The sequence below is a fragment of the Syngnathus floridae genome, chromosome 11, assembly GCF_059516105.1.
Source record: "Syngnathus floridae isolate MCC-2025c chromosome 11, RoL_Sflo_1.0, whole genome shotgun sequence".
In the NCBI taxonomy this organism is placed as follows: domain Eukaryota; kingdom Metazoa; phylum Chordata; class Actinopteri; order Syngnathiformes; family Syngnathidae; genus Syngnathus; species Syngnathus floridae.
In genome coordinates, this window is record NC_142423.1 from 8,927,950 (window position 1) to 8,941,262 (window position 13,313).

The 13,313-nt window shown below is 40.9% G+C and overlaps 1 protein-coding gene and 1 long non-coding RNA gene across 2 annotated transcripts in view; one reads left to right on the plus strand and one right to left on the minus strand.

Moving 5' to 3' along the window:
* LOC148390903 (uncharacterized) overlaps nucleotides 1-13,313 on the minus strand; it is a 38,378-nt gene continuing 25,065 nt past the window's right edge. The window contains exons 3-5 of the long non-coding RNA XR_015861229.1: nucleotides 2,019-2,149; nucleotides 1,689-1,775; nucleotides 1-793 (exon numbers count right to left, since the gene is read on the minus strand). This is a non-coding gene — a long non-coding RNA (uncharacterized LOC148390903). The remainder of the gene's footprint in view (nucleotides 794-1,688; nucleotides 1,776-2,018; nucleotides 2,150-13,313) is intronic.
* On the plus strand, nucleotides 438-12,449 carry slc6a1b (solute carrier family 6 member 1b). The gene is made up of 15 exons (XM_088389263.1): nucleotides 438-871; nucleotides 1,457-1,802; nucleotides 2,030-2,161; nucleotides 2,396-2,496; nucleotides 2,876-2,985; nucleotides 4,057-4,189; nucleotides 4,873-5,007; nucleotides 5,271-5,374; nucleotides 5,952-6,076; nucleotides 6,481-6,593; nucleotides 6,667-6,798; nucleotides 7,159-7,261; nucleotides 7,340-7,440; nucleotides 8,155-8,322; nucleotides 9,486-12,449. Exons 2-15 carry the CDS (start codon nucleotides 1,556-1,558, stop codon nucleotides 9,591-9,593), a joined length of 1,812 nt encoding a protein of 603 aa, XP_088245389.1. The 5' UTR covers nucleotides 438-871; nucleotides 1,457-1,555; the 3' UTR covers nucleotides 9,594-12,449.

Genomic DNA, 13,313 nt, shown 5'->3' on the forward strand with positions numbered 1-13,313 from the left:
ATATATATATATATATATATATACACATTTATGCACTTCTTCTTATAAGCGCCTTAAAGTCATAATTAGAATAGTAACTATTTCAAATATGGCAAGAACAGCATCGCATTCTTTTAGCTTTCTTTTTTGTGTGTGTAAACAAGTGCAAGTGTGAACATTTACACACATGGGCACAACTATTACTCCACCTGTTAATGAAATGAGAACTTTGGGATTCACTTTCAACACTTGATCAATTAAACTGTTGCAACAAATAGACAAATGATCAGGTTGGATGGAATATAAGGCATCAATTGTCCTTTGGGTGAGTCAGGGAGTGAGTGAGAGAGCGAGTGAATGAGAGTGAGTGAGTGAGAGAAAGATAAAGAGAGAGAGAGTTGGAGGAGAAAAAAAAGAGGAGGTGAGAAAGGATATAAAACGTTGGGACAGGAAGATGCTCTTCTCCTGGATCCGCTGGATGCCATCCATCCACACTGGACATGTTGGACTAGTCGCTGTGAGTGTGTGCGCGCGTGTGTGAGTGAGTGGAGGAGGAGGGGGCTCAACCAACTATGTGGATGAGGCCGCGCTGCGCATCGCTACGCCCCTGCTCGCTCCAAGTCAGACGGCTCCTTCTCCTCGCGTCTTCTCGTCTGCTGGCTGCCTCTCTTTCAGCACCACTCCTTTAAGGACAGCAGCGCACACCCCCTTTCGCCGTCCTTCCATCTATCCCTCCTTCTTCTTCTTCCATCCATCCGTCCATCCTCCACCCTCCGGATCATTACTGCAGCGAGCGGATCGAATGCGAAAATTTCTACTCAAGACGCACAAAAAAAGTGCAAGGAATTACTTCTTGGGATTTATTTTCATCAGGAAGACTTAATAGTCAACTGTAAGTATCGCACTGTTTTTCTTAATGATTTACTGTGCTAGATTTTTTATTTTTATAATAACCAATAAATGTCCTACGAATTTTTAAATCCCCTGTTTTGTAGAAAAGGAGTGTTATGTTGAGTATAAAGATATCAAAACACAGATATAAATGTGAGCCCTTCGAAGAGGAAAAGATTCAACACTCGTGCGTAATTGCGCGCACTCACCCGCTCGTGCGTTTATTTCACGGCGAAGGACAAAAAAGAAAAACTGCTCCAAAATCACCGTACACTTGTATGATTTTTCATTATTGCTCTGGATTTGATTATCTTTTTCCATGTTTGTTGTGTTTTCCGCGTGTAAATCCAGAGAATTATCGCTACCATAAGCGTCGCGTCTGGCTCCTAAATTGCTTTTTAGAGAACAACCTGCACATTTCTCTGCACGCAAGCGCTCGCTGCTACACCGTGACAAGTTTATTGCGTTAATAAAGCAGTTTTTTGTTTTTTCCCACAATTAAAGCAAAGTAACGCATTCGAATCCACGCGGAAGTGGAATATATTTCTTGTGAGTTGAATGAACATTTTACGCATTCCTCCGACAGTGAACCGGGGGGACGGAGAAGCTGCGCGACCCGAACCGGTGCTGCTGAAGTGGTACCCTTCCTCCTCCTCCTCCTCTTTCCTTCGTCGTCGACGCGAGCATGGCCACGAACGGGACCAAAGCGTCGGACGGCCACGTCCTCACGGAGACCGTGAGCGAGGCGCCGACGAACACGGCCAACGACAAACCCAAAACGCTTGTGGTGAAGGTGCAGAAGAGCAAAAAGGACTTACCCGAGCGAGAGACGTGGGGCGGGAAATTTGACTTCTTGCTCTCGTGTGTGGGATACGCAATTGGACTCGGGAACGTGTGGAGATTTCCTTATTTGTGTGGAAAGAATGGCGGAGGTAATCAGGACTCGTTTTTCATTCCAAAGGAACCAATATCGGGATTCCATTTCGCTTAAAATCCAAATGAGTAGCCGTGCGTAATTACGCAAAGGCATCCTGTGCTGAATTCGCCCATTTTTTTCTTTTTCCTTTTATACGTCTGGAATATAGGCTGTTGAATGTCAATCATTTGTAGTTCCCATCATTGAACCCTCCCTCCCTTTTTTATTTTACCTCTCATTCAGGAGCCTTCTTGATTCCCTACTTTTTGACCTTGATATTTGCTGGCATGCCCCTCTTCCTTCTGGAGACGGCTCTTGGTCAGTACACGTCTATTGGGGGGCTCGGAGTGTGGAAGCTGGCACCTATGTTCAAAGGTAAGACAGAAAAAAGGAAACACAAGCTGTTTATCTTCTTCATACTGTTGTTGTTTTTTTTTTTACCAAATATGATTGTAGACCAATAACATAAAATAAGATTTGTTCATGCCGAATGTCCAAAAAGGTAATGAAGTGTATTATTCATAAAAAAATAAAAAATAAAAGTTTCAATATGTCTTCTAAAATGTCTCAAAAATTGTATTTCATTGAAAATCCTGTGTGTTGTTTCAGGTGTCGGTCTGGCCGCTGCTGTTCTCTCCTTCTGGCTTAACATTTATTATATTGTCATCATTTCCTGGGCTATTTACTATCTGTACAATTCCTTCACAACAGTGAGTATCTTTTTTGAATCAAATCAACGGCAATGTAAAATCCTGACATTACTCAGGAGTACCATAGGCTGCATGAGAAAAAAAAACACACACAAAAAGGTTGTAAAGCCTTAAAGGGACTATGACATTTATTGCTTCCTTTCCCACATAATTAGCGCTTTACACAAGCGATTGATAAATGCAATCTGGCGATGAGTCATCCCGTTTTTAGAGGGAAGCATGAAATCGCAATGTCTCCCCTATCCCCCAAGCCCCCAAAGACTATCATGGACTTGGCACACAGAATTGGACCCGGAGGTGGGAAAGTGCAGTTCCAAGTCAAAAGATCTTTTTTTTCCTCTCCTTCTCTCTCTCCCTCTCTCTCTCTCGCTCTCTCCAGGAACTGCCATGGCAGACTTGTGGTAATTCCTGGAACACAGAGAACTGCTACACCAACTATAGCATCGCTGATACCAGGAACCTCACTAGCGCCGTGGTGGAGTTCTGGGAGTAAGTTGGACATTAAAGTCTCGGTACAGAACAAAACATGTGAGACTTCTGCTCAGTGAGCGTTTAAAATGCTACTTTTGAATTCTGGAGAAATTCTTCTAAAAATTATGCTATGGATAACCAAATGGGAAATTTGTAATGAACCATAGAGCAGGAAATGGAACTAACTGCCATGTGGTAAATGAGCTTGCTGATCAATGTATGAACAATGTAATTCTTTGAATATCAATTACATTGATCCATGTCAAAAATGGCCCAATTTGGAGTGCAACCAACAATAAATAGAAATACGTATTTGCCTCAAAAGTCAAACTTGATGCATGATATCAGCATAGTTAGCTCATCCTAATTTTGCTCAATGGCTACCAGAAGACAAACTCAGATTTGATTTTGAAGTTTTCATGGATGACCAGAAGGTAAAACTGCATTGGTAATCATTATTCTTTTGGATGAGAAGAAAATATAATTACACAGAAAGAGTTGACACCATTTTGTGTGTCCAACCTGATACATAAAAAACCCAGCTCACCCGTGGAAAAAGAAACAAAGACGGAAGGCATGACTAATGAGGTGTTAATCATTTGTCACGCGCTCATCAGGAGCACCCCCACAGCAAAAAAAAAAAAGAAAGAAGAGAAAATAGTGGCTAAGGTTAGGGTTGTTAGGGTTAAGGCTCGGGTTGTAAGGATTAAGGATAGGGTTGTTAGGGTTACGGTTAGGTTTGTTAGTGTTAAGGTTAGGGTTGTTAGTATTAAGGGGGATGTAAGGGTTAAGATTAGGCTTGTAAGTGTTAAGGTTAGGGTTTTTAGGGTTAAGGTTAGAATTGTTAGGGTTAAGGTTAGAGTTGTGAGGGTTAAAGTTAGGGTTGTTAGGGTTAAGGTTGGTGTTATTAGGGTTAAGTCAGGGGATGGTGTTAGGGGTTGGTATAGTAACCCTAAATTACAGAAATTTGTAAATACCAAATTTGAATCGGTACTTTCTTGGGATTTTCCATATAGAATGTAAGCTTACTACAAATCAAAATCCTCTTCCATACAGTAAAAGAGAACCTTCACCCCTTTCCCCTTGCAGACGCAACATGCACCAGCTGACCGACGGCCTGGAAAAACCTGGAGAGGTCAGGCTCCCCCTGGCCATCACTCTGGCCATCGCCTGGGTGCTGGTCTATTTCTGCATCTGGAAGGGGGTCAGCTGGACCGGCAAAGTGAGTCAGTGTCCGAGGACGAAGCACAAAGGAAGCATTTAGCTTGCGTCGTTTCGCCGCAAACAAGACGCTCGATTCATCGCTCAAGGTCGCCGAGCTGTCACTGTGACACGTCGGATTATTGTGCCCGGGGGTTGGGGGGATTTGGGGGTAGAAGGGGATTACGTAACTTCACTTTACCCTTCAATTGTCCAATTTGAGACTGTGTTGGTTTAACTGTTGTGGCATAGTGTCATAAAAACCGTTAAAGCGTATAATCGTTCTAACGCCAAATCTGCTCTGCCATATGCATTACGTTGATTTTATTACCTCTCCTCCGGCGAGCACAAAAAGCACAATTAAATTTTGTGGGGCCATTTTATATTGGTGCACCTAGAAATTTATAGTGAGAGGAATTTACTGAATAGTGTCGCGGACCATCCCCTTGCCCAAGAGCAAATGGTAGAGTCCTGTTCCTCTATTGGTTATTCTTCTTGAACGAGAAAATGGACAGGATTTTTTACTTTTCTCTTGGATTTTAGTTTCCTTTTTCAAAGCAAGCACTGACAGCATTACATTTACAGACGGACTTGTTTGCTGCCATCCAAGAATCAAAAATGATTGAAACCATTTAATTCATTCGTAATTTCTTGTAACAAGGAAAACAACCGAATGGTCTAACAATGACTCTCTGTCCTTCTCAGGTGGTGTACTTCTCAGCCACGTACCCATACTTTATGCTGTTCATCCTCTTTTGTCGCGGCATCAGTCTGCCTGGCGCTATGGATGGAATCCTCTTTTATATCACGCCAGACTTTGAAAAACTGAAAGAGTCTGAGGTACAGGCGTTGCACTGTTGTTTTGCTTCTGAGAATATAACATTTTGCAATGGAGTATTGCCTCATTTCAGTTTCGTCAAATTTTGGTATTACTATTTATTTCCATGCTACATTTTTTTTCCCCACCAATTTGGGAAACGTTAGACTTCAACCAACAGAGTTCCATAGACACAATAAAAACACCCTAAGAAAGCTCTATATGTACGAGATTAAAGTTACGAATACTATTTTGTCATGACTTTGTTTTCTTCACTGCGAGTCAGGTTTGGTTGGATGCTGCAACTCAGATCTTCTTTTCCTACGGACTGGGATTGGGCTCTCTGATCGCACTGGGTAGCTACAACCCCTTCAACAACAACGTATACAGGTACGGTTATTATACACTCATTTGTTGGATTTTATGTGAATAACCACTGGTTACCGACTTAGTTTAAATACCAGGTTAAATTTTGATATTGAAACACATTTTCCAGGGTCGATATTGACAATAAGCAACTTATAAGTATTGAACTCACAGTTTGAAGAGATTATTGATGAGCGTCGGCACGCAGATCCTGTGCCAAAAATAATAAACATATTATGGACATATGAATATTTTGTTCCACCCCCAATTCCTTGAGGAACAGAACTGAACTATGACTGTATTGTGTGCAGTTTTTAAAATTGTTTAATTCTTTTTGCTGTGCTGCTTTCAAACTTCTTCTTTGAACCTCGTTTGTGTTTTAACCGCACAAGTCAGCATCCCAACGTTGGATTTTTAACTGTCATTTCAAAAAGAACGGGGTTCAAAATAAGCGGCCGCTCCTTTAGCAATGGATGCAAAATGGGTGCCCACCCAATTGCTCCCCGCCGCCGCCATCCCGCTCACCAATGTGTGACGGGATGATAAGGAATTGATATCGGCGTGACAATGGCCGCCTTGTGCTTTGTCTCCCTCCCGACAGAGATTCTGTCATTGTCTGCTGCATCAACTCCTTCACCAGCATGTTCGCCGGCTTTGTCATCTTCTCCATTGTGGGATTCATGGCCAACGTGACAAAGAGACCCATTGCTGATGTGGCAGCCTCAGGTAATTGCAATCAATGTTGACGCTCGATGGCGACAATCAGCAAAGGCAACAGACACTCGGAGCCGTGCAAATAATTAGCTCTTGAATTCGCTAGATGTGTTATTCTTTGAGTCAGAAAGGGGAAAAATTGTCTCTGGGTTTTGATTTCTGGGTTAATTAGGAAAAAAAAAAATTACGCAGTGATTTTGCAAATCTTCCCATCCTTTGTAAATCCTCAAGTCGAGTTTGACATTCAGCACCCCCAAGGACGCTTTGGAGTTATTGTTAGCTTCCTCTTTCTTACTTATTTTAGTTTTTATTATCTTGCCTTATAGTTGCAGCACTTTAATTACACTTAAGCCGAAAAAACTTTTAAACAAATTATTCTGAAGTAAAATCAGACAATGTTCAATGTTTGTTTGAAGGACCTGGTCTGGCATTTTTGGCTTATCCCGAGGCTGTCACCCAGCTGCCAATCTCCCCTCTGTGGGCCATCCTCTTCTTCTCCATGCTACTGATGTTGGGAATCGACAGCCAGGTACTGTCAGAACCTTAAGTGACCATTACAAAAGAGTTAACATGAAAAATAATTGAATGTGCTACTCCTCCAGTTCTGCACGGTGGAAGGTTTCATCACCGCACTGGTAGACGAGTTCCCTCACATTCTACGGAAGCGGCGCGAGATTTTCATCGCCGTCGTCTGCCTCGTCTCTTACATCATTGGACTGTCCAACATCACCCAGGTATTAAACCCAGCAATCTGGTGATTCTCTGGCAAGTAGTCCAGGCTGACTCTTTTCCAAAGTCAACTGGAATGCGCAACAACAAGTCCGAAAAGGAAAAGTAGGACACAGGCGCCAAAGGAAACGATGCTGAACAAAAGCTTCCAAGGAATTTATGAGCATTCGAGTCCAGTTGAGATGGACCTTCTAAGGACATCGGTGCAGAGATGTCATGTCCTTACCAACGAGACATCACTCTCTCGATGTCATTCCACTCGGATGGCCTGCTACTTGCCCGCACAACCTAATTGCCTTCGTTTATGTTACGATTTCATTCCTGCCCCCTCCCTCATCGACATCCTCTTGCGTCCTATTCTGCAGGGTGGCCTGTATGTGTTTAAGCTCTTTGACTACTACTCAGCCAGCGGGATGTGTCTGCTGTTCCTCGTTTTCTTCGAGTGCACCTCCATTTCATGGTTCTATGGTGAGGCATACTTTTAATAAGGGGAACATTTAATTTAGGGAGATTCTGAGGTGATCACAATGGTTTAATGTTTTGCAGGGGTGAATAAGTTCTACGACAATATTGAGGAAATGATCGGTCACCGTCCTTGTATGTGGTGGAAGGCCTGCTGGGTTGTATTCACACCGCTCATTGTGGCGGTACGTACAAACAGCCAAAGCCTCAAAAGAGTCATGACTACACTACTTATTTACCTACTCTTTAGCATTTAATTATTCCATATAATGACCAGTGTGCTTCACGCTAATATTTACCATACCTATGACTTTACTAAAGCACTTGCATAGGCTAATGATACACTCCGATGAGTTCAGATTTCTGTAAACCAAACACACTCCGGCTTAAGGTTACATTTTTAACATGTATTATATTTATTTTATATAGCACAGTGTAATGTGCTACAAAAGTTAGAGTAACAACCTGCTTTTGCCGTACCTGGCATAATGCACTACCAAGCTCGCTAGTGCATAATGGTATGTAATGCTAAATCTTCTTTTGAAACACTTTCATTCAAATACTTTGTCAAAAATATTTCAACATGGCTGACAGGTGTGTTTTGTAGATTTTCCAAACCGGTGTATGCCATTTTGAGGGCTTTCCCTTCTTCAAACCAAGTTTTGGTTCTTGAACTTCCTGCAGATTCTTCAAAGGGCAGTTTAACTCTGCAACCTGAAAAATCAATTATCACAATAAAACAGACCTCTATGTTGGATAGAAGTGACCATTTTGGTGTTGTTTTGACCAATTAAAGGTGTCCTTCAGAGACAAACTTGAGATTTAAAAGTTCCTCAATTGCATTTCGTACGTGTGAGGATGCGGACGATGACATTCGTACCCCGGTGTCTCATTTGCAGGGTGTGTTCCTGTTCAGTGCGGTACAGATGGTACCCCTCACCTTGGGTGACTATGTGTTCCCAGCCTGGGGCCAGGGTGTCGGCTGGTTAATGGCGCTCTCCTCCATGGTCCTCATCCCTGGCTACATGGGCTACATGTTCCTGACACTCAAAGGCACTTACAAAGAGGTAACGCTCCGTCTGGCTTTTGTCTCTTTTTCATGTGTTGTTCACACTGGGGTGGGGCTTTGGGGACGAGAAACGTTGCTTATCTAATAATTGCAGCGTGAGCCATGAAATTAAAAGTGAAACATTCAAAATGCTTGAGGCAAATAGTATTGAGGCTTACACAGTGAAGATACTTGGCTCTATTTAGTTGATGATCAAAGCAATATGTTACCGGGAAAAGAAAAATCCATTTTGTAATAAGATTGTGAAGTAAAATGGAGAAAAAGCACTGAAGCACTGTGAATACATTTTGGATACACCGTAATACTATACTTAGCGTTTTAAGTGCATTACAATGCAAACTTTGACTGACCTAGCTTCCCCCCTCACACACACATACATTTTGAGAATCTAAAAAATACCGCCCGAGCTCGAGTTTAGACTCTTCACACGCTATACTGAAGTGCCACAGCTTTGCATAATGCGATTTAGTGTATTAACGGAGCAGCGCAACACAACACTATTGCAATAAGCAAACGTGGGCATGTGGCGTGAAGATGGGATAAGTGCCACGAGAAGCCGAGCACAAGATAAAAACATTTGTACTAAAATGGAGATTGTAATGAGTTCTGTGCAACTATTTGAAATGAGTGTCGATTGTATGCAGATGATTGAACTGCAGTATTAGGCATGTCACCATTCAAACTGCAGTTGAGATTTTTGGGCATATCATTACATACATTAGGATGTGCATTGGGAGCTCCAATGTATAAGCTGTTTTTGGTGGCGGAGTTTGACATTCAGTAGTGTGGCAGGAAATGGATGCTAATTACAGAGGCTGTCGGCGGCGACGTGCAGGTGTCGGGAGGCGCAGTGGCAGCTGATTGTCTTAATTGTAGCAATCAAATGGCACATTACAGCTCACAAGTGCTGCACGCAAAATTCAGATGAGGCCATGGAGCCTCTCGTCATGCGGCTTTACTTAAATGGTGCTGATGATGAGAAGGATGATGATTTTTTGGGATTTCAAGGGTGAGTTTGGCTTATGTGCCAGGAATCTAATAGGGATGGATCAGATGGTTCGATGGCACACGTAAAGAAGGATAGATGGATGTGACTAAATGAAAGGAGTCAAACAAATCAAGACTGTTTTCTTCCATTGTGTCATCGTCCTGCCTCGGCAGCGTCTGAGGATGATGATCAAGCCGGTGGTGCTGGTGAAGGCTCAGGAAAACGGTCCGGAGCAACAGACGGAAAGTCAGAACCCCGCCACTGAGGAGGCGTACATCTAAAACCTCGCGAGCTTCTCTCCTGTCTCAGCGGTTCTCCGTCGGGCTCCAAACACGCCCCAAGAGAAGCGGAATCAAGGTTGGGAACGACCACCAGACGTCTACGTCTGCTTTCATTCACCTACCTCCCGGGGACACGTGAGACCAACCTTACCGCATTTATTGTTATTATTGTAATTATGAAATCTTTTTTTTTTTTTATTTTCTTGTTGTATCATACGGAGGAAACTACCCAGCCAACGTGTTGTGTACTTATAAAGTTCATTATGCAAAAAAAAAACATTTTAACAAGAGAAATATAAGTTAGAAAGTAAAACTACATTAAAAGATATTGTTTTAAATTTTGAAGGCCTGCATTGATAGTTTAGACAACAATAACTGTACAAAGACAATACAATAAAATAAAATAATACTTTATTTATATAGCGCATTTCATAACCGCCAAAGCTGTAACAAAGCGCTTCACATATACATTTAGAACTATCGGGTTCAATACATTTTTGCTTGTAAAATAAGTAAATACATAAAATAGAGGCCATGTTTTAGGTGAGAAATTAAATGGAAATATATGGACGTGGAATGCGAATGGGGCCAAATATAATAGATCCAGACTATTTCATTTCAACTGTTTACCAGCCGTGTCTGGGGGCTTATACATTCAAAAAGCACAAGTACAGTTTGTAGTACGAGTTTGAAACCTATGACAAAAAAAGATTAAGAATAAAAAAGATATATATACTTCAGTAGAATATCTAGCAAAAACTGTCATCACTGTTGACAGTTTTGTCTTGTTTTTCTGAAGAACAATAACTATGTACAGTGTGTTGTTGGAATCCTTTCTTTTTGAAAAATAACTTTGAGGTAGTTTTGTATATTTGAGACAGAGAAGGACCAAACAAGCACACACAACGGTTTGATTATTACAGGTACACTTGCAAACTTACTAACAGCATGTGATCACCCCTAGCAGACTGTCAATCATGGCAACATCCCATCGTGTACTATAATCCTACGAGCATCCCGTGTGAACGCGTATTCGAACAATAAGCTTAAATGACAGAGAAGCTATGACCGATTATAGCATAGGTTTCTATGACAACCAGTACAGTAACTATACAGTATTTAGTAACTGACTCCTCAGGAACAAAGGTGGATGTGACCAAATGCTCCCGGATAAGGTACACTGAAGCAGTAATATAAGTATATATTATAAATTAAAAAGACGTCTACCGTAGCTCCTCAATTAAATGGCCACATATGAGGGAGAAATGTTTATTAGCAGAGAGGCCTTTATTCAAACAAATATATTTTTTCCCAGTAATATTAAACAATGATAGATGAGAATTTAATTTATATCAATACTATTAAACAGCTCAAATCAGGGCAAAGACTGGGTGGAACTAATAAATTCTTATAACAACATTGTAGTGTGGCCGCATGTCGGCACTATGGCGTGACTATCAGTCAATTAAAAGACGGCGTGTCGGTATAAAAGAACAGGACTGCACACCATTATGGTGTGAGAAACTATCATAGTCTGCTCCAATGTTAGTTGTCGTTAAAGACCCCACCTGAAGTTAACATGAGATTTGATTGTTATCTCGGTAGATGCTGCTGATTTGGTTAGCAACAGAGATCAAATGGCACAGCGTGAACAGAGTCGACTGAAATAATTATAATAATAATTACCCTTTTTTTCCCAATGGGAAAAAGGCGTTTATTTGTCTTACGGCGTCAAATAGAGGAATGACCACATATTTGAGGAAGTTACTATTTCGTTTTCTTTAGGCTTCTGAGAGACTGTTTATGTGCTTCAGTAGGTATTGCTGTTTTGGTTTGCAACAAAGTTCAAATAGGTTTAGCTCATTTTTTAATGTCCGCGTATTTGAGGAAGATGATTATTTATCTCAAGTGGCATTTGTTGTACGGCCACTGTTTGAGGAAATACACGGTAATTAAAATTTCTCCTTCTCTAAAAACATTTAAACTGGGATCTTTGGACAACAAATCCAAATCTTATGTGTGTATGTGTGTGTGGACACATGCGTGCGTGCGTTTTCTTTGTGCACATCATTTCTCATAATGATAAATGACGATCGAGGTTGGAATCTGTCTAAATACTGGCGAGTCCTTTTCGTAGGCTAAAGGAAAACCTATTATTACATATCAAGTTTGCACGGCAATAGGAATAAATGATAGCTTGTCTTATCTTATTACTGTAAAGAAAGAGAATTAAAAAATGAATAAATATTGATGATACTATTTGCTTCTGTGGCAGCTAAATGCGACAGGAATCAGGTTGAATCCGTCCCGTTAGGTCTCTTTTATTTATGTATTTTCTTTCCAAGTACGTAAATGAAAATGACGACGAAGGATTCGATGTATTTTTTTTGTACAAAGTGACTATCTGCAGTTTTCTCTCTTGAATGATGTTGTAAACTGGACTGTGTAATACATGTATCTGTGAATGTCCGTACAACCTGAATTTTTTTTTTGTTTCTTTATTTCTGTCGATTCATTGTGGAACAAAAAAAAAATGGAAAAGAAAAAGAAAGTGTATTATTTGCTGTTTTCCGCAATAATATTCTCGGAAAGACTAAAGCACATCTCTCTCTCTCCGCTGTACAAACGATCATAACAGAATAGCGTAATAATGCTGATGATAATAATAATGTCATAGAAATGTCTAGTCAGAGAATATTGTTTTGTATATTTTTAGCTGTTTCTTGGGCCTGATGTAAAATATTATATGTAAAAAAAATATATATATAATAAATGTCTTTAGATGTGTTCTATGAAAAAGCATGATTGCAATATATGTTATCTGCAAAAAAATAAATAAAGACCTATAGATTATAATGGCGGTGTTGTGTTATCGGACTGCATGGACCGAGGAACCGAAGTAATTTGACAGTTAGGCAATAACCTTTGGAGACTTTTAACCTTTGCACAGCATCCATCCAACTATCTAGTTTAACACGACATAGGTCAAGGAGATGCTCGAGCCTACATTTTTTTAAATAAAAATGCCACAACCGATTCACAAAAAAAACTCCATGTTTAGTGGAAACTGGCTTGATAGATTTGCAGAAGTGTGAAAGTAAAAATGACCTCCTGAAGCGAAGACTGAGTCAAGTAGCTAGAGGACCTGCATGGCTGTGTGATCTTTTGACATCACGCTTCACACCACGTCTTCCATCGTGGCTAACATACAAATAAATGTTTGCCTCCGAGACATCCCCCCGACATGACCTAGTTTGTTTGGACAACGCTGATACATTCCGACTGTGCTCACACTGATGCACATGGACAGAGCAAGCACGGCTGGAGAGCTTGATGCCTGAGTAACTGAGATTTCAGGTGACTGTCTTATAACAAATACACTGCAGATGGCAATATATGTTTCACTTGAGTCAGAATGTATTACAAAGCGGTAAAGTTTATACCAGGGCTCTCCAAGGACAGTGTTACCCTTGAATGACCCGAGAGTCGGACAGTTTGGGTGAATAATATACGGCGACAGTCCTCAAACATGGTTTCTTGAGGCTTTATCGTGTGTCCTTTCAGAATTGACAACCACTTCAAATTATACGATATAAAAATCTCACTAGACTTTATTTTACTTTTTGGTACCGTATGTGATTTTGCAATCTCTATGAGCCACAGCACAGAGACATATAAAAGTAACAGATGTCCTTCTGCTCTCATTACATTTAGTTCAAA